The sequence below is a fragment of the Centruroides sculpturatus genome, unplaced genomic scaffold (assembly GCF_000671375.1).
Source record: "Centruroides sculpturatus isolate CEXI.00-Female unplaced genomic scaffold, Cexi_2.0 scaffold350, whole genome shotgun sequence".
Classification (NCBI taxonomy): Eukaryota; Metazoa; Arthropoda; class Arachnida; order Scorpiones; family Buthidae; genus Centruroides; species Centruroides sculpturatus.
The window spans coordinates 623586-642102 of NW_019384643.1; the positions used below are offsets into that span (position 1 = coordinate 623586).

The window sequence follows — 18517 nt, forward strand, 5'->3', positions numbered from 1 at the left end:
GTAAAAATTTCCGCTCTATAAGTCAAGCGAAAGTATGTTAAAAAAAAAAAAAGACGGGCACTTGAATAAGTTATGTAAGGTTGGCGTAAAAAATACTAAGAAAAGCGATTAAAATAATAATAAAATATACTAAATATATCATAAATCTTGTTTTATTTTATTACAATCGGTCCGAAAGAAGTGAGACGGGTCCTCGACACTCTCCGAAAGCAATAAAAATAGACCTATATATGAATAAAATCAATAAAAAAAACACAGATTTAGCTCTACTTATCGAAAGAAATTTTAATATTTATCAAGTTATTCGCATAAAAGACTAAATTTAGGAGCTTTTCTATAATCAAAACCTCCAGAATTTAATCATTTATGAAACCCGGACTAAACGCCCTACTAATTATCTTCCGGGCCTAGGACATCTCGGAGGTCGAAAGAGGCCCGTACCATTTAGGTTGAAGCCCACTACATTAAAAGATATAAAAAAACGCTGAAAATTCGTTCTATTTATAGTAAATATAATAAAAAAAATGATTATTTTTAATAAATGTTTTTGAGGCCCTCTAAATATGAGATCCGGGCCTCTGTAATAAGGATTATTTGAGCCCGAATACAATTTATTTAATAAAAATTGTTATTCTGCTTCCTTATACCGAATGTAAAGATAATTTTTTCACTGTAAGTATTCAACTAAATTATTAAAGAATCGTTGAAGGTCGGCATTTACGTCACGGAAAATACTTTTATGATAAAATGTAGTCGAAAAAATTGTATAGAAGCTGTAAAGTACTTAAGAAAAATTGAATTGTACGTTTCTTTTTATTTACACAAAATATACGCATTGTGTATTAAAATAAAGGAAGAAAAATAAAAAAAAAATATATTTAAATTAAAATATATTCTCTCAACTCCTTATTTATTAACAAATATATTAATTTTCATAATTTACAACTTAATTAAAATTAATAAATAAGTTTAAATATCATATAACGTCTTGTTATATTAACATTTCCAAGCTTTAAATTCTGTTAAAACTATGATCTAATATATAACTTCAACCTTTACCTTACTAGAAGACTATAATATTAACATATAAAGCATTTAGGAAGTCGCGATCTACCGGTTGAAAGACTGGTGTATTAAATAGTTAAATCATTTATAATTTAAAACAAATCAATTTAGTAACATAAAATTTTTGTGTGTCATGAATCTGAAAATCTATTTTTTAAAATGCAAATTTATTTATAAATATAAATAAGTTAATAAAATTTTTATTCTTATTTTTTAAAAACAATTAGTATTCTCTATATATGTATAATAAAAGGGTTGTTATTTTTATTACATAAATTGCTTTAACAATTTATATACAATTTAAATTTATAAATTATATAATATATTTAAATATATTAATAATCTAAAGTGAAAAAATTAAGTTTAATATTCAAATAAAGAGTATTTTAAGTAATTTTAATAATAGAATCTGTGTTAAGGTTAAAGGGAATTTTAAGAAATAATACACCTACAATGATTTATTAATAAATGCAAATTATTTATATTATAGAATATTTAATTATGGATTTAAATTTCTCATAATTTTAAACATATTAAATTACTGAAATTAATTAAATTTACATAAAATCTTAACTAAAGATAAATCTCTTTCATAAAGTAAAAGTATCATGTCCAACTCGCTGGCCTTAGGCTTTATCTATTGTTTATTTTTCACTTATTTATCTGCAAATACGTCAGTAAATGGCAATAAATTGATTCTTAACGAAAATATATCGAGTAAAATCGATCAACAGCCACACGATTCGTCTAAAATTAAAGATATTTCCAATGAAAGTTCAATCGATTTAGCCGATGGTACGTACTCGATTATTTAAATATTATTAAATATTTAAGTTAATTAATATTTAGAAAAGTTTTAAAAGTTGATTAAAAAGTTTTTATTATTATTAAATATAAATATTTATTAAAGCGAAAAACTTTCCAGCGTTAATTCATTAAATTATACTTTAATTATTAAGCTATAAAGTTACATATAAATGCTATAAAATTTTAGCTCGATGTTGTCTTAAAAGCTGATTTCATGATAAATTTTTTTTTTGTTTTTTTTATTGCATTAAGACAATTTTATTTCATGTTAGTTTGTATTATCATATTGTTGTGTTTTAACAATTTCATAACATACAAATCAAAAAGTGTGATATGAAATTATTTTCAAAATACCTTTTTGTGTGTAACTTAATTGTTAATTGCAGTGCCAAAAGTTCATAGTGGTGATTTTTGGTACAAATTATTTTTTTATAGAAATGTCTTCTGCATGTCCTGAAATGTCACCACACCAAATTTGGTTGAATTTGAACTGTTAAATATCTCTCTAGACAGCACCGAATAGCATACTTTGATTATGATCATCTGGTATATTTCTGACTAAAATTTTAATGCAATGTGAAATGTATAGTTTCTAAAGCATACAATCCATTATTGCTCTGATGTTTTCTTAAGTTTTATGTTTTTAATATATTAAAATGTGTAATCTTGTTTTATTTCAAACTAAAAACATATCTTAGTTTGTGCTAGATAAAACTAAAATCGAAAATTTAGCAAATAGTAACTTTTTATAAAGTTATGAGCTTAAATAAATCAGAAAGTATTCTTCTATTAAGAAATCTGAAGATAAATCTTTATCACCAGAATATATAAATAGCTTTGACTCTAAACTTTGTAATAATCTCAAAATACAATAGAGTCTCTGTAATCCATTACTTACCAATCTGATATGTCCATAATCTGACATTCTGCAAGGTGTCACATGTGAACTTGTCCATTTATGCAACTGAGAGAGACTGAATGTATGTGTATACTATCAGTTACTAGTTGTTTGTTGCACAAGCAAAACAGTTACAATCATGATTAATACAATAAACTAATGTATTGTGTATTTTACAGTACAGTATGTATGTACAGTACAGTACATACAAAATCCAGTATGTTCCAACACCTGCTGGTCCAACATATGTCAGATTACAGAGACTACTACAGAGTAATTAATAAAAGAATCATTTTTGATTTCCATAAATAAGTTTACAGTTTTTAAAAATGGGATTATAGTAGGAACCATTTTTAAGCTATATTATAACTTTATTTAGTATTTAACATTAATTGTATTCCTTCGAAAATAAAACAAACATACTTTTTTCTTGTAAGTAAGATTTTAATTTTTCTTCTATATCACTTTTTAATATAATCAGTTGTCCAGCCATATTTTGGCACATATGCTTAGCTTCATTCCATGATCTTTTGTCATTGTTGATAAAAATACAATATTCCTCAAACTGATCCCATGAAGGTGGACAACCTTAAAATCATAAAAAGTAAATTTAAGAATAAAACTTAATGAAAAGATACCTGTTTTCATATTTATTACTTTAAATTGTAATAATCTAATAGTTAAGAAAGTAAAATTTAAAAAAACATAAATAAGCATAATACTANGAGTAAGTTTCTTAAGAAAGATTACTGAATTTTAAAGTGTCTAATACTATTTTATAAATTAAAATATTCTATATCAAACTTAATTGAGCTAATTACATTACAATAACGTGATAACATGGACACAACCTGGAATACATGATGCTATCCTTCCAGTCCAAGTGCCATCTTTTGTACATCTTCGAGATTGTGATCCAACTAATTGATAATATCTAGATTCACAACTGTATTTAACACGAGTACCAACTTTATACAATCCAGCAGGTAATGCATCTTCTGTATTGCTATTCTTAGGCTCTGAAAGATGTGTTGGAGGAAGATCTGTTGCTAAACTGTAAATAGATTCATGTACAAAATTAATCGTTTATGAAAAAGAACACAATTCTTTAATTAATTTAATAATTAAATTACGAAAGATTGATTTATTACAACTCTGATATGAATTTAAAAAATAATAAAATTCAAAATATGAATAAATGGTATTGCAAATATCTTAGACTTTATTAAATTATACATAAAATTGTTAATATATAAATGTGAATCAACAAATTTTCTTAATTCAATAGTTTTAAAAGCCAAAGTTAATTCTGATTTATTACAACATTAATCTCAATAAGATCCAATTTACACAATTTTAATTAAGCTTTGTAATTTAAATAATAAGATAATTTTTCAAAAGTTACTTGTTGAAAAAGTCCAATATTGCATTTTATGCTTATCTTAGTGATGTTTTAAAGAATATATTTTAATGTAAATATAAATTCAAATAAAAATGTATATAAATTTTTAAAACAAAGCATATATTCATAAGCACATCTATATATATTTTACATATACTCATTGTCCTAACCAAAGTAGCCAACTGCTTGAGGCACTGAATGACAGAGGAAGGTACAGTATTGTCCATTCTTTGTAAATTTATTCTTTTTGAAGTGCCGAAATAATGCCATTCTATAACAAGATCTGTGGATAAATTTTGAATTCTAGCTTTACAAAGTCAGAGAGTTCAAAAGTCCACTTTTACTAAAAACTAGCAATTTTAATTTTAAAGTTTGACAACTTGCCAAGCTGAAACTACACACAGCAACAGAATTTTTCCCATCATAATAAATGTTTGAACCTTTCTAAAGCTGAAAATGTGGATAAAAGTCACGCAATTAGAAAAAAGTATTTATTCAGCCACTAATCATCACGAGATTGTGGTAAACTGTCAAAGTATTTATGGCATTTTGTTGCCTCAAACTGCTTTACAGCTTGCAAATTGTATTTTGCCGCAGGTAATGGGATAAGAGCAGACTTAAGATTTTTCAATATTTCAACACCCTTGGAAGTATGTTTTGTGAGTTTTGACATAAACCAAAGTCCACTGTATGCATTATGATGTAGTAGGGTTTGGATAGCCACTGATTTTATTTTCCATTCCCTTGTTTTTTGAATGCTAAAAAGAGATTGTCATAGATAAAATAAATGTAAAAATTTATTGTAATTCTTGAACATGTCCTGTTTGCATTCTAACACATAAAATGGTGTTTGTTTTTATGTTGCTTTGGAAAACACTTTCATCCAGCCTTCTGGCACACAAACAATTCACTTTTGGTTTACTAAACTGAAAGTTTCATTGCATTCCACATAACTATGCCATCTTATAGGAAATGTGACTTTTATACTTTCCAGTTGAACAGAACATTGTTACATAATAATGCTCCTTGGTTACTGCAGTTATTTGACTGGATCTTGATTGTTCTTTCTGCAAATATAATGGACTATATTTTTCCAACAACTTCATTTTCTTTACATGGCTCTGGAGAGAACTATGATTGTTTTTTCACTAAACTGACATCACCATTGCATTCTATACTTTGTAATTTACAAAATTGCAGGTTCAGTTTACAAACATATAAAAGTGGACTTTGATTGTTCTTTCGTTGAGCTCTTCATATACCTCAAAGATATTTTATACCTTTTGAAACTTTCTACAGGAAAATTTTCACTATGACACTGCAAATATTATACTAGTAATGAATATTTATAGATAATATGTATGTATACTATAATTTAATTTTATATAAATATTTAATGTGCATCATGTAGATTTTACATGCATTAAAAAAATAATTTTCTCTAACTTAGAAATAACTGATGTTTTTTAATACAATAATTTTGTGCAAATAACCCAGTGTTATTTGTGCTTAAAAGGAAATTTGAAATGGAATGTGGAATATGCATGGACATGCTATATGCTGATTTTAAACTGCAATTACAAACTTAATAAACAGCTTTTCCTTTGTCTAAAATTCCTAAGAATATTTTTATAAAGCATCTGCTGTATGCTGTAGACATATTCTTCTCTAATTGTGGTAGTTCCTATAATTACCAAAAACAATAACACATAAACCTTGCCTTTGGATTTCTTTCATTCATTTTCTTTATGTTCAATCCATGCTTTAATTGATATTATTAAATACTACTATATGAATTTTATCATGATGAATTTTCAGTAATTATCCCCTATCTACATAATTATGACATTTAGTTAAGATACATGACACAAACATTGTCATTTAATTCTAAAAGATATATACTTATTTTTTAATCACTACTAAGTAAATTTAAACAAGTAAAGATAATTATATACATTTAAAGCAGTAGCCCTAGCTTGACTTTGCAATGTTTGTTTTGTTTACATGACATCTGTGTTTGAACAACATATAGTTACTAAATCTTTTGATAGATAATGCATACCTGTAATATCAGCTTCATGTAATTATTACTAAACTTTATTACCTTATATTATCTAAATTATTATTCTCAATAAATTCAGCAGTTACAATTAATCCTTTTATCTGATAATTTGATATTCCAGACCTAGATTTTTTTAATATTTTAAACAGAAAACATGTTTGTGAGTGTCATTTCCTTTCATACATGTATATCATAATTGTAAAATGAATATTGTATAAAGCAAACTTACTCAGAATTTATAACTGCAATTCTACTAATAGCAACAGATTGAGAGTATGATATCTCTTTTATACCATGAGCTGGTTTAGGTGGTTCTTCACAGGCTGTTACTATAGAAATAGAAATATTTGATATGAAAAAAGGTCAATTAAAATTAATATTTATAAATGATTCATATATTAATAAGAATTATTAAAAATTATAAAAAATATTACCACCTCAATTAATCAGAGTGTATTGCATACAATTCAATTTAATAATCCTTTTATTTGTACTTTCAATTAATTATACAAGGAAATATAAAACATATCCTTTTGTAAAATCAATTAAAAATACATTACTTCAATATTAAAGTATTTTTAGAAAGATAAAAACAAAAAACGGATTTAAATTATCTTTCTTCCTAATGGAATAAGGACTTTTTTCTTCCGTTTTTTTCCTACTTTAAATTGTGATACACTTCATACCACATGTTTCTATCTTATTTTTCCCACTTATTCTTTGTTTTATTTTCACTGGTCAGTATTGGTTGGCTTGTTTCAGTTCATACACTTCACTGAAGTTGATTAAAGAATATGGTTTTGTCATTCATCAAGATTACTTGATTAGATAAGATAACCAAGGCAAGGTATTTAATGGTAACTTGAGAGGATTGACACGGTACTTTTTCCTAGTTTTTGAAGACCTTCTTGAGGTACTTCTAGATCATGAAGAAAAAGAATAAAGAATAAATGACAGATAAATTTTGATAGTTTCAACATACAAAATTTCAGTTCCTTTGTACATTGGGATGGAGGACTATCATACTGATGATATAATAACTTTAGGAATTGAAATGATCAGTGTAGAAAAATTTTCTCTTTTTTTCTCCCTTTGTAAAAAAAACAGCCAAGGACTAATCACTAAATATGTTTAGATATTAAATGTTCTAATTGACAAGCCAATTAATATTCCATTTTTCTGATTCTCTTTTATTGGTTTACTTTTCTTCTCTTCATTCTTGAGCTATGTCCCCTTTATATATAATTTTAGTTTAAACTAAGCATTATATCAGTTTATGTAATATTTATCAAGCTTTGTCACAATTGGGCATATCCAGGAAATGTTTATGATGCACCCCGTTGATATCAAAGCAATCAGTTTTATTACTTTAAAATAAAAATAAATATAAATAATGAATATTGCATGACTTCAATGGTAGAAAATGCTCTTAACCAGAAAAAAAGCAGAAAAATTTAAACTGATGTTTCTCAGAAATATATGTAGAAAAATATGAAGCACAGATTAAAGGTAATTACATATAAATTCAAGTAATTTCAATAATATCTAATAAAAATAAGAAATGTAATAATTTTATACTTTTTCTCTTCCTACATTTTAATCAATTTTTTCTAGTAATACACAAATACATAATTTTTTAAATACTTTACAATGTATATTAGCAGAAATACATACTAAACTTTTACAACTTGTAGCTCAATATTTTTACACATAATTCCATTTCATTTTGTCTGTAACTTCAAGGTGTAAATGAATTTAATGAATTCATTTACACCTTATCTCAATGCAAACTTTATATTTAAATGAGATAGTTATTTCTCTATTCTGGACCTTTAATTAAAAACATTGACTGTAGTAAATATTGTTTCATTTAAATATAGAAATTGTATCAAAATAAAACTGCTATGAAAATATTTGTAAAATTTAGAGAGAAAAACTAATGTGAAGAAGAAAATCAGCATTATTTTGAGTAGAAAGCTTATTATTATTTTAATGATCTTAAATACTTTAAAATCCAATTTTATGTTTTAACACTAATTTTCACAAAATATTAAAGTTCTAATATATAAAATATTTATATACTTCTCATTAAATATAAAAGTTAAAGATAAAAGATCATGTTTCTATAAAAATAATATAGAATAAAGAAAAATAGAAAAAGAAAACATATTACAGAGTTGACAAAAAAATTCAATTCTTTGAGTAAAATATATGAAAATATAATGGAATTTTAAAATAATCTAAATTATTATCTATTTTTTTTTTTTTTAAAGGAAATATTCAGAATTATAGCTAGTTGTAATTATCTTGTATTCCTTGTAATCTTGAAGACAATGACAAATAATTCTGAATAATTTATAAAAAATAGGGCTGTTGGTAAGCAGATAGAAAAGAAATATACGTATACTACTATAATTATGGTTATGGTTATTGTTACAATTATAATTACATTATCAAATTAATTTGTTAATTAGGGGAATTATTGATAAAACATGAATCATGAACAAAAAGATAACAAAAAAATTTTCTAAGTTAATAAATTTTTTAATAGTAAACTTACTAATTGTACCTTTTATACATTTTGGAGGTAAACTATTCCAATTACCACTTTCAAGACATCTTATAGTTTTATTACCAATTAAATGATATAGTCTATCACAACTGAATGTTAAAATAAATCCTTCTGGTACTTCATTGTCTGTAGCACTTTGATAATCTATTTTTCCATTGTTAATAGGTGATGGTAGTTTACATTTTACTACATAAATTTAAAAAGAAAAAAACAAATCAGTGTATTTAAAATTATAACTTATCTAATACTTTTACATTTTAATACAAATTGATACAAATATCACCACATTTATAATAAATTTATTCAGCATTATTAAAGTATTTGGCCAAATACTATAAATTCAATATCAAACCAAATACTTTCTCAAGGCATATTGGTTTGGCCAAATCTCATTTTAGAAGGAAGAAAACAAAAATAAAACACAAAATAGAATGACAAGAAAATTTAAAACTCAGGTATTTAGAATATTGGCTATTTATTCTTTTTTGAAATAAATACAGCTTTAATAAATTTTGAGCAAATATTATTTCCTAATAATCATAATTCAAGAGTGAAAAATTGTAATGGAGGATCAGTAATGCTTCAGCATTCACAAGAAGTAGGCAANCTGTAATCTTTGGCTATGTCTTCGGCTACTCAAATATTTTACGTTTTTGATACTAAATTAACTTCTGATACATAATGTATATAAGTTAATATATTTTTCAATATATTTATTTTGTTTGTACAAAATAAAAAAATAATTTTTAACGATACAATAGCCTTCATTAGGCTTAACATCGACGAAAATTCAACTCAAAGCGACACGCAACGGAGAAAAATTTCAACACGGGATAAATTAATATATTTTTTCGTACATAATTGGTTATCTGAAAAATAAGTTATCCAAACAACCTCAGTCCCCAATTGATTCGGATAAACGACGCTCTACTGTATTAATTATTAAATAGATGATATTGCCCTCCATTTTACTCTGAGACTTTTGTTTTATGCAGTTTTCTAGAATGTTTCTTGAAGTTTGTCCTGACCATTCTATTTGAATATAACTGATGAAACCTTAAATACAGTAGGCAAAAGTACTTTTAATATAAAAAGTTTATAATGCTGTTCTGTGTTATAATTTTTAAAATGTGAATTGATTGTTCCTCAAGTAATTACATGTACTCACTAAACTTTTTCAACTGATGTCTTACTGAAAATCAATTGCTAAATTTTAAAAATTAGTTTGTTTGAAGATAAATGTGCAGATAACACCCACTCCACTAAAACAATGTTATTTCTATCTTCACCCTCCCATAATGAAAATCTAGCACCATTACTGGATGCTGGAAAAGTTCAACCAATGAAAGATTTTTGTTCTTGGGATTGTTAAGTTTTCTACACATTTTTAATTTGAGTAAATTATATAAGTAATAATATATGTAGAAGCATAAGGAAGATACATAAAAATGTGATCAGAAAATAAACATGATCTTATAACAGAAAGTATGATAAATTCATTGGTTAATATAATGTAAGAAAACACATAAAAAGTGAGTGCTAATGAATTGCTAAAGACAAGTTCCTTGCATTTTTATTCTAAATGAAAAACATATATACTTTTGGATATTTTTTACTAATATTCAAGTAAAAATATCTTTAATTTATGCTATAAAATTTTAAGCATTTTTTTCACAAAATAAGCCCATATTATTATCATTGAACAAAATGAATATTGGGCATATCCAGGAAATGTTTATGATGCACCCCGTTGATATCAAAGCAATCAGTTTTATTACTTTAAAATAAAAATAAATATAAATAATGAATATTGCATGACTTCAATGGTAGAAAATGCTCTTAACCAGAAAAAAAGCAGAAAAATTTAAACTGATGTTTCTCAGAAATATATGTAGAAAAATATGAAGCACAGATTAAAGGTAATTACATATAAATTCAAGTAATTTCAATAATATCTAATAAAAATAAGAAATGTAATAATTTTATACTTTTTCTCTTCCTACATTTTAATCAATTTTTTCTAGTAATACACAAATACATAATTTTTTAAATACTTTACAATGTATATTAGCAGAAATACATACTAAACTTTTACAACTTGTAGCTCAATATTTTTACACATAATTCCATTTCATTTTGTCTGTAACTTCAAGGTGTAAATGAATTTAATGAATTCATTTACACCTTATCTCAATGCAAACTTTATATTTAAATGAGATAGTTATTTCTCTATTCTGGACCTTTAATTAAAAACATTGACTGTAGTAAATATTGTTTCATTTAAATATAGAAATTGTATCAAAATAAAACTGCTATGAAAATATTTGTAAAATTTAGAGAGAAAAACTAATGTGAAGAAGAAAATCAGCATTATTTTGAGTAGAAAGCTTATTATTATTTTAATGATCTTAAATACTTTAAAATCCAATTTTATGTTTTAACACTAATTTTCACAAAATATTAAAGTTCTAATATATAAAATATTTATATACTTCTCATTAAATATAAAAGTTAAAGATAAAAGATCATGTTTCTATAAAAATAATATAGAATAAAGAAAAATAGAAAAAGAAAACATATTACAGAGTTGACAAAAAAATTCAATTCTTTGAGTAAAATATATGAAAATATAATGGAATTTTAAAATAATCTAAATTATTATCTATTTTTTTTTTTTTTAAAGGAAATATTCAGAATTATAGCTAGTTGTAATTATCTTGTATTCCTTGTAATCTTGAAGACAATGACAAATAATTCTGAATAATTTATAAAAAATAGGGCTGTTGGTAAGCAGATAGAAAAGAAATATACGTATACTACTATAATTATGGTTATGGTTATTGTTACAATTATAATTACATTATCAAATTAATTTGTTAATTAGGGGAATTATTGATAAAACATGAATCATGAACAAAAAGATAACAAAAAAATTTTCTAAGTTAATAAATTTTTTAATAGTAAACTTACTAATTGTACCTTTTATACATTTTGGAGGTAAACTATTCCAATTACCACTTTCAAGACATCTTATAGTTTTATTACCAATTAAATGATATAGTCTATCACAACTGAATGTTAAAATAAATCCTTCTGATACTTCATTGTCCGTAGCACTTTGATAATCTATTTTTCCATTGTTAATAGGTGATGGTAGTTTACATTTTACTACATAAATTTAAAAAGAAAAAACAAATCAGTGTATTTAAAATTATAACTTATCTAATACTTTTACATTTTAATATAAATTGATACAAATATCACCACATTTATAATAAATTTATTCAGCATTATTAAAGTATTTGGCCAAATACTTCAAATTCAATATCAAACCAAATACTTTCTCAAGGCATATTGGTTTGGCCAAATCTCATTTTAGAAGGAAGAAAACAAAAATAAAACACAAAATAGAATGACAAGAAAATTAAAACTCTGGTATTTAGAATATTGGTTATTTATTCTTTTTTGAAATAAATACAGCTTTAATAAACTTTGAGCAAATATTATTTCCTAATAATCATAATTCAAGAGTGAAAAATTGTAATGGAGGATCAGTAATGCTTCAGCATTCACAGGAAGTAGGCAATTTTGTTGGTCAAAATAAACACTTCCATCTTCATTGAACATACTGTATATTCACTAAATAACTACTTTACTGGGCTGCCAAAAAATGATAGTTGTCAATTGCAAGATTTCATTTTTTATCTATCATTGCATAATTATAATTGATATTATATACATTTTTATTTTTAAAAAACTGTTAATAATTAATAATTTTAAAAAAACAAATTTATATAATACAGTAGAGCGTCGTTTATCCGAAGGTCGGTTATCTGAAACGTCGGTTATCCGAAGGAATTCCAGTCGACAAATTTAAATTTTCGCCAGTGCTGTGGCGCTGTAATCTTTGGCTATGTCTTCGGCTACTCAAATATTTTACGTTTTTGATACTNTGCGTATTGGTTCGATTATAGAACGATTGTAAACGTTTCAGAAAATTGATCAAATTGAAAATAGTTCGTTTGATTTTCGGCAATTCTCTTCAGCGGTAGGTGTTATATAACAATTACTATGGTTATTGAAATATTGGATGTAAATGGGGTTTGCTTGCAAAACCTCCGCTGACGAAGTCGCGGGTAACAGCTAGTGAATAAATAAAGATAACACTTAGGATCAAGAATATTTGCAAACAATTAACTTTTAATTGTTTTCAAGAAAAATTTTGTTTAATTTTTGTTTTTTGTTCCAGTTTCATCAAAATTACCCCCTCCTCTCTCTGTGTGCTGTGTATGTGCTATGTGTATGTAACATTACTAGTTTACTTTTTAAGGAAATTTCTATTTAAGTATAGTAATTTCATGTGGATAATTCACAGGCTATCTGTGCTTAAAANATCTGCCAACAAAACAAATTTTGCAAAAAATGGACAAAATATTTAAGCTTGGCACCCTCAAAAACCACTTAAAACATATTTTGTGCTTGCAGGTAACCTTGTATTATGTAATTTTCCTATTCAAATGCCACCATACTGCTGGTTCAATAGAGAGAGGAGTTTGTTGCAGAAGGTGGTTGAAGTAATTCAACCAAAAGTAGTCATTGTCTTTCTAGAAGAGGATGATCAATGACTACAAATTAATACTGGTGTACTATTAATATTTGAAAAGTGGTCTGTGTTGGATAGGTTGTGATGGCCTAATAAGTGATTGAAGTTGATAACCTACATGTCTGAAAGACTTCACATAAGACTTGTTTAAATAAAAAAATCTTATAAAAATATGAGAATAATTGCTTTTATATGATAATAAAGTGTTTACACTTTTGCAACAGATTTCATAAACTATGTGGAAAGCATATTCTCATAAATATCATGTTTATAGAAAAATTATTAGAATTACTTTGGTTTATTTGGTTACGGCAATGAGACACTTGAGCAATCTGTCAAGGGGATGCATCCCAGAAAAACTTTTATATGAAGTTGTTCCCTATTTAGGTATTACTAATGTGAAGAAAACCCAGAAAATTCCATGTGGCCAGTTCATTGGCCATGCCTGAATCCACAACCAGTGTTCAGTGGTTTTATCCACTCAGCTGCTAAAGAGCACTTATTAATAAGAAAGAATAAGAATAAAAAGTACCATTCAGAAATGAAAAAAAAACCCAAGTTGTTAGAAGTGGAAAATTAAATACTTATAGACTTTTCACAGGGTAACACTTTTACAACACACACAGGGATTTCAGACAGGCAAGTTTGATTTTCTATTTATTTTATACAATAGACAAAAAGCTCTAAAACAAAGAATGAATAGTTTTTTGACTCAGGTACAACAAATCATGCTTGATGACCTTGGTTTCTTTTTTTTTATTGAATTGAACTTACAGAGAAGAGAGAAAATATAATTAGCTGATCGAAAGAATATTTTAGGATATGGCTATATAAACTGTATATTAACTATAAGGATATGACTACATAAACTGTATATTAACTATATAATGTATAATAAATATATTATACATTATATTCCTTTAATTGAATCATTTTATAAACTGATAAACAAAATGATTCCATAATTAATTCAGTTTAAGTAAAACTGTTGTTATTTAAAGTAATATACATTAATTTAAAAAAATTAAATGTATAAATTTTTATTATAAAATTTTTGAATAAAAATTTACCTCACATGAATTCCAACATCTGACATTAAATTTGAACCTCTGGTATCACAAGTTATACCTATTTCTGCAACTAAGTATTTCAAATTATTACAGAGACAAGAAAATAAAATATAAATATATGCTAATAAATTTCAAATTATACTTTTAACACATTTGGGAATGTGATCAGACCATGTTTGATCAGGTTTACAAACAATTGACTGTTTTCCATCTATAATAAAGGATTTTTCACATTCATACTTTATAATAGTTCCTTCAGGATAAACTCCTTCTGACAGATTGATGGGACCATTGATATTTCTTACAGCATTGTCAGGTGTTCCTGGATCATCACAAAGTTTTAATTTTACTGTAAAAAATAATGAAATATGTAAAACCATTCAGTATAGTCAAGATAGAAAAAATAATAATTCATCAATATCTACAGGAGAGAATAAAATAAATTTCTAACAATTTCTAATATCTTCATATCAAAATGAAATTTATCATTAATTTATATTTTTACAGGAATAATGCTTTCTTCCCAAAATAAGATTTTGGGTACTTGTTACTTGGGTATTTGGAAATTTGATATTTTTTCATTAAAAGTGAATTCAAATATAGTAAAAAAAAATTTTAATTTTTAAAAATTTCATACAGTATTACTGTTTAACTTATACTAAAATTCTTATTTCACATACATATTACAGTATTATCAAAAGTAGAACCAAACTTCAGGAAATAATACAACCATTAATGATTCCAAACAAGGTTTTCATTATTTCATATAATATAAAGCACAAAATCAAAAATACCTGCAGTTCAGATTACATCAGAAGTCAGTAGGGACTTCGTGATCACCAGTATCTCCAAGGTATGCAATGTCATTAGGGTCTCTATGCAAATCTGTTATGTGTACATTAGAAACAGAAGAGATGCAGCAAAGTGGATTTTCTATGTTGAAATGTGTATTTGAATAAGTTATTAACAAAGGTTACTAATAACTCATTCTTCAATTGTTGTAATGTATCTTATTTCTGGTACTTGCTTTCCCTTAATTAATTTTCTTTGAATGAAATAAACAGACATAATAGATCTACAAACTATTAGTGGCATATCCTATTTTAAATGTATTATTATTTTATTTTTGAACTGTTCAAAAATTCTGTAACAGAATATTCATAAGGCATCAGTTTTTATTCAAATTTTTAATATTCTTAAGGTATTGGATCTGATGATAATACTTTAATGTCTCAAAAAATATGTTCAATACAGAATAAAACTAACAAATTTTAGTATTTTTATTAATTTTAATTAATATATGTACTATTTTATTAACATTATCATACATATTAGTGTTTGTAATAGTGAGATTTAAAAATAATATTTCACTTACATCTTTTTATATCTGAAAAATGGCCCATTTACTAGGTTGAAAATGCTCGCATTTCCTCAAATTATTACCCACTGTTAAAAGTCTATTGTTTGCCTTATTATACTTCTGGTACATAGATTTCAGTCTAGATTTCATATCTAAATTGCATTTTTTAAATATTTTTTTGTGTATTTTAAACTTTTATTATATTTTTAATAATATGTACAGATCATATTAGAAACCATGCAATCTCATATAAAAGATATTTCTTTTACCTGAAGAAGAAAAGAATCACATACATATCATCTACATCGGAGCAAAGCTACTAGGGGATTTGAGGTGCATCTCACCCCAAGTGTTGATAAATTCTATTGAATAGTTGGCAAAGTCATAACACTAATGAAATTTACAGAAAATACTTGTTTTAAAAAAAGAAATATAAAAGAAAATTTATAAAAAAGAAAATACTTGTTTTTTGAAATTAAGAGAAATACAGCGGTATAAAGAAAGGACATGAGGGATAGGAAAATAGAAGGAAAGCCAACCTTCTCGACTGGTACTTTATATAAACTATCAATATCAGCCAGTGATATTAAATAAAACCCTAAGTTTCAAGATCAAGAGAAAGAACCAGAAACAGAATCAAGAACAAAACAAAATCAAGATTTTCATTTTCAAGACCAAAGTGCAAGATCCTGACACCTTGTGACACTACTTTTTTAACATACAATGATTTAAAAATCATTACATAAAATATAATTAAGAAAAAATACAGTATTGTCAATACTGTATTGACAAGAAGCAGTACAGATTAAGATGATGAGTACTGTCACAAAAGACTGCTCTATGTAGTACTGCTATGGATAGATCCACAAAAATCTGTTCTTACACAATATGGATTATTTATAAAACTGAAGTAATAGCAAAAATAAAGATGTTTGCAAATATTTGTAATCTTTATATGAAATGTGTTTTATTTTTCTCATTAGGATTTGATTTTAAACATTCGAGATGACTTTCATTTTAGAAAAACAGAATGCACATCAATACAAGACACTCTTAGTAAGACCCAGATAAGACAGAAACACTACTTCACAAGATCAAAATTAGACCAAGACATTACATTATTATTACCTTAAGACCATTATTACAATGGTCTTAAGGCAGGACTATGTCCTGAGACATCATCACTAGTATCAGTCAGCAAAATCAGCCTCCATGCCCCTGCAATGATAATTGTCTAAATATGGTCTTGTCTAGATTCACATTAACAAGATAGTTTTTTGAATATATATTGTTATAGACAGTAATATCAGAGTTAATATTTGTCAGACATGTTTTTAACCATGTTCTATATACATTTTAAAAACCAAATCAAATTGTTAATTCAGCTACTTAAACAAAAATTTTTAATTTAAAAAAAATTAAAATTGAAAAAAAATAGTAGAATATAATAAGTCCTATTCATTTAAAACATAATAATTATGGTATGTATATTTACCACATGTGGGAGGATTATTTTTCCACTTTCCATCAATATTACACACATTTTTCTTTTCACCTAAAAGTTGATAATGGTTTTTACAAGTATAAGTTATTGTTTCACCTGCAGCATATGTAAGTGATTTTTTAGTTTCAATTTCACCATATTCAGGAATAGGGGGATAAGAACACATTTTAACTGTAATTAAATATGTAAACATTAATTGTTAATTATTATTATAATATCAAGCTTTTAATATTAATATTTTACATTCTAGAAACTTTAACTTACCACATTTAGGAGGACTTTTATGCCATTTCCCATTTTTACATATATTATGAGAACTTCCTAATAATGAATATCCATTTGCACATGTATAATTAATATAAATAGGAGCATTTGGTGGATAAGTTGTGATTATAAGTGGTGCACGAACTATAGGCACATCACAACCTATTAAAATAGAAATTATTACTACAGAATTCTTCTATATTCTTATTAATATATATATATATAAAGATCTGTTTTCGTACAGCACATGCAATAATCACAAGAAGTAAAAAAAACATTTTGAATTCAATAATTTAAACAATGACAATTTTTGCACCATTTAATCAATAATTATATTGAAAAACATTGGTTCCACAGTTGATACTCTTGATGATGGACCTTGTTGAAAGTTCTTAAGATTAGTACTTGATTGCTTGCTGTTCTCTCAATTAATTGTATGTTCTTTGGAACTTAGCATAAAGTTGCTATTGAAAACAAATTACATTACTGTAAGTTATATTATTTAATTTTATAAAAAAGTGACCTCAACAAAGCAGTTTTGATAGTTTGTTATTAATAAAGTTGGAATTTTTCTCTTGAGTATTGAAAATTTCCAATCAATCTTTCAATATTCTTATCAATATTAATTTAATTCCAGGAATATGCTAACTCTACTTTATAAATATATCTCATTGTAGGTATTTACATAATTCAGAAACTTAAAATCTTTTAAAGCTATTAATTACACATATTTAAAAAATTTACTTGAAAACACTTTTGCTTTTAAAATTGTCCTGAAGATGAAAATATTTTTAACAAAAGTTTTTTAACTAATGCATTGTTAAATCTGTGTAATTAAGACTTAAAATTGACAAGAGAAGTTTATATCTATATGTGTTTTTACAGCATACATAAAAAAAATCTGGAAGTT

General features: G+C 25.4%; 2 protein-coding genes and 1 long non-coding RNA gene across 3 annotated transcripts in view; all 3 read right to left on the bottom strand.

The window, feature by feature from the left end:
• The window catches only part of LOC111626082 (limulus clotting factor C-like), a 41456-nt gene that overhangs the window by 12969 nt on the left and 9970 nt on the right, over nucleotides 1-18517 (bottom strand). Inside the window, exons 5-14 of the mRNA XM_023369365.1 lie at nucleotides 17608-17769; nucleotides 17335-17514; nucleotides 14622-14828; nucleotides 11777-11974; nucleotides 8795-8992; nucleotides 6464-6563; nucleotides 6277-6357; nucleotides 3622-3824; nucleotides 3201-3358; nucleotides 3089-3128 (exon numbers count right to left, since the gene is read on the bottom strand). Of these exons, the coding sequence (XP_023225133.1) occupies nucleotides 3089-3128; nucleotides 3201-3358; nucleotides 3622-3824; nucleotides 6277-6357; nucleotides 6464-6563; nucleotides 8795-8992; nucleotides 11777-11974; nucleotides 14622-14828; nucleotides 17335-17514; nucleotides 17608-17769 (1527 nt within the window). The remainder of the gene's footprint in view (nucleotides 1-3088; nucleotides 3129-3200; nucleotides 3359-3621; nucleotides 3825-6276; nucleotides 6358-6463; nucleotides 6564-8794; nucleotides 8993-11776; nucleotides 11975-14621; nucleotides 14829-17334; nucleotides 17515-17607; nucleotides 17770-18517) is intronic.
• LOC111626071 lies at nucleotides 3622-8988 on the bottom strand. The gene is made up of 3 exons (XR_002756826.1): nucleotides 8804-8988; nucleotides 6464-6563; nucleotides 3622-3824 (listed from the first exon to the last, which is right to left on the bottom strand). It is a non-coding gene; the product is annotated as an uncharacterized LOC111626071 (long non-coding RNA).
• On the bottom strand, nucleotides 14469-18148 carry LOC111626070 (limulus clotting factor C-like). Its single transcript, XM_023369354.1, has 4 exons — nucleotides 17608-18148; nucleotides 17335-17514; nucleotides 14622-14828; nucleotides 14469-14549 (listed from the first exon to the last, which is right to left on the bottom strand). Exons 2-4 carry the CDS (start codon nucleotides 17507-17509, stop codon nucleotides 14476-14478), a joined length of 456 nt encoding a protein of 151 aa, XP_023225122.1. The 5' UTR covers nucleotides 17510-17514; nucleotides 17608-18148; the 3' UTR covers nucleotides 14469-14475.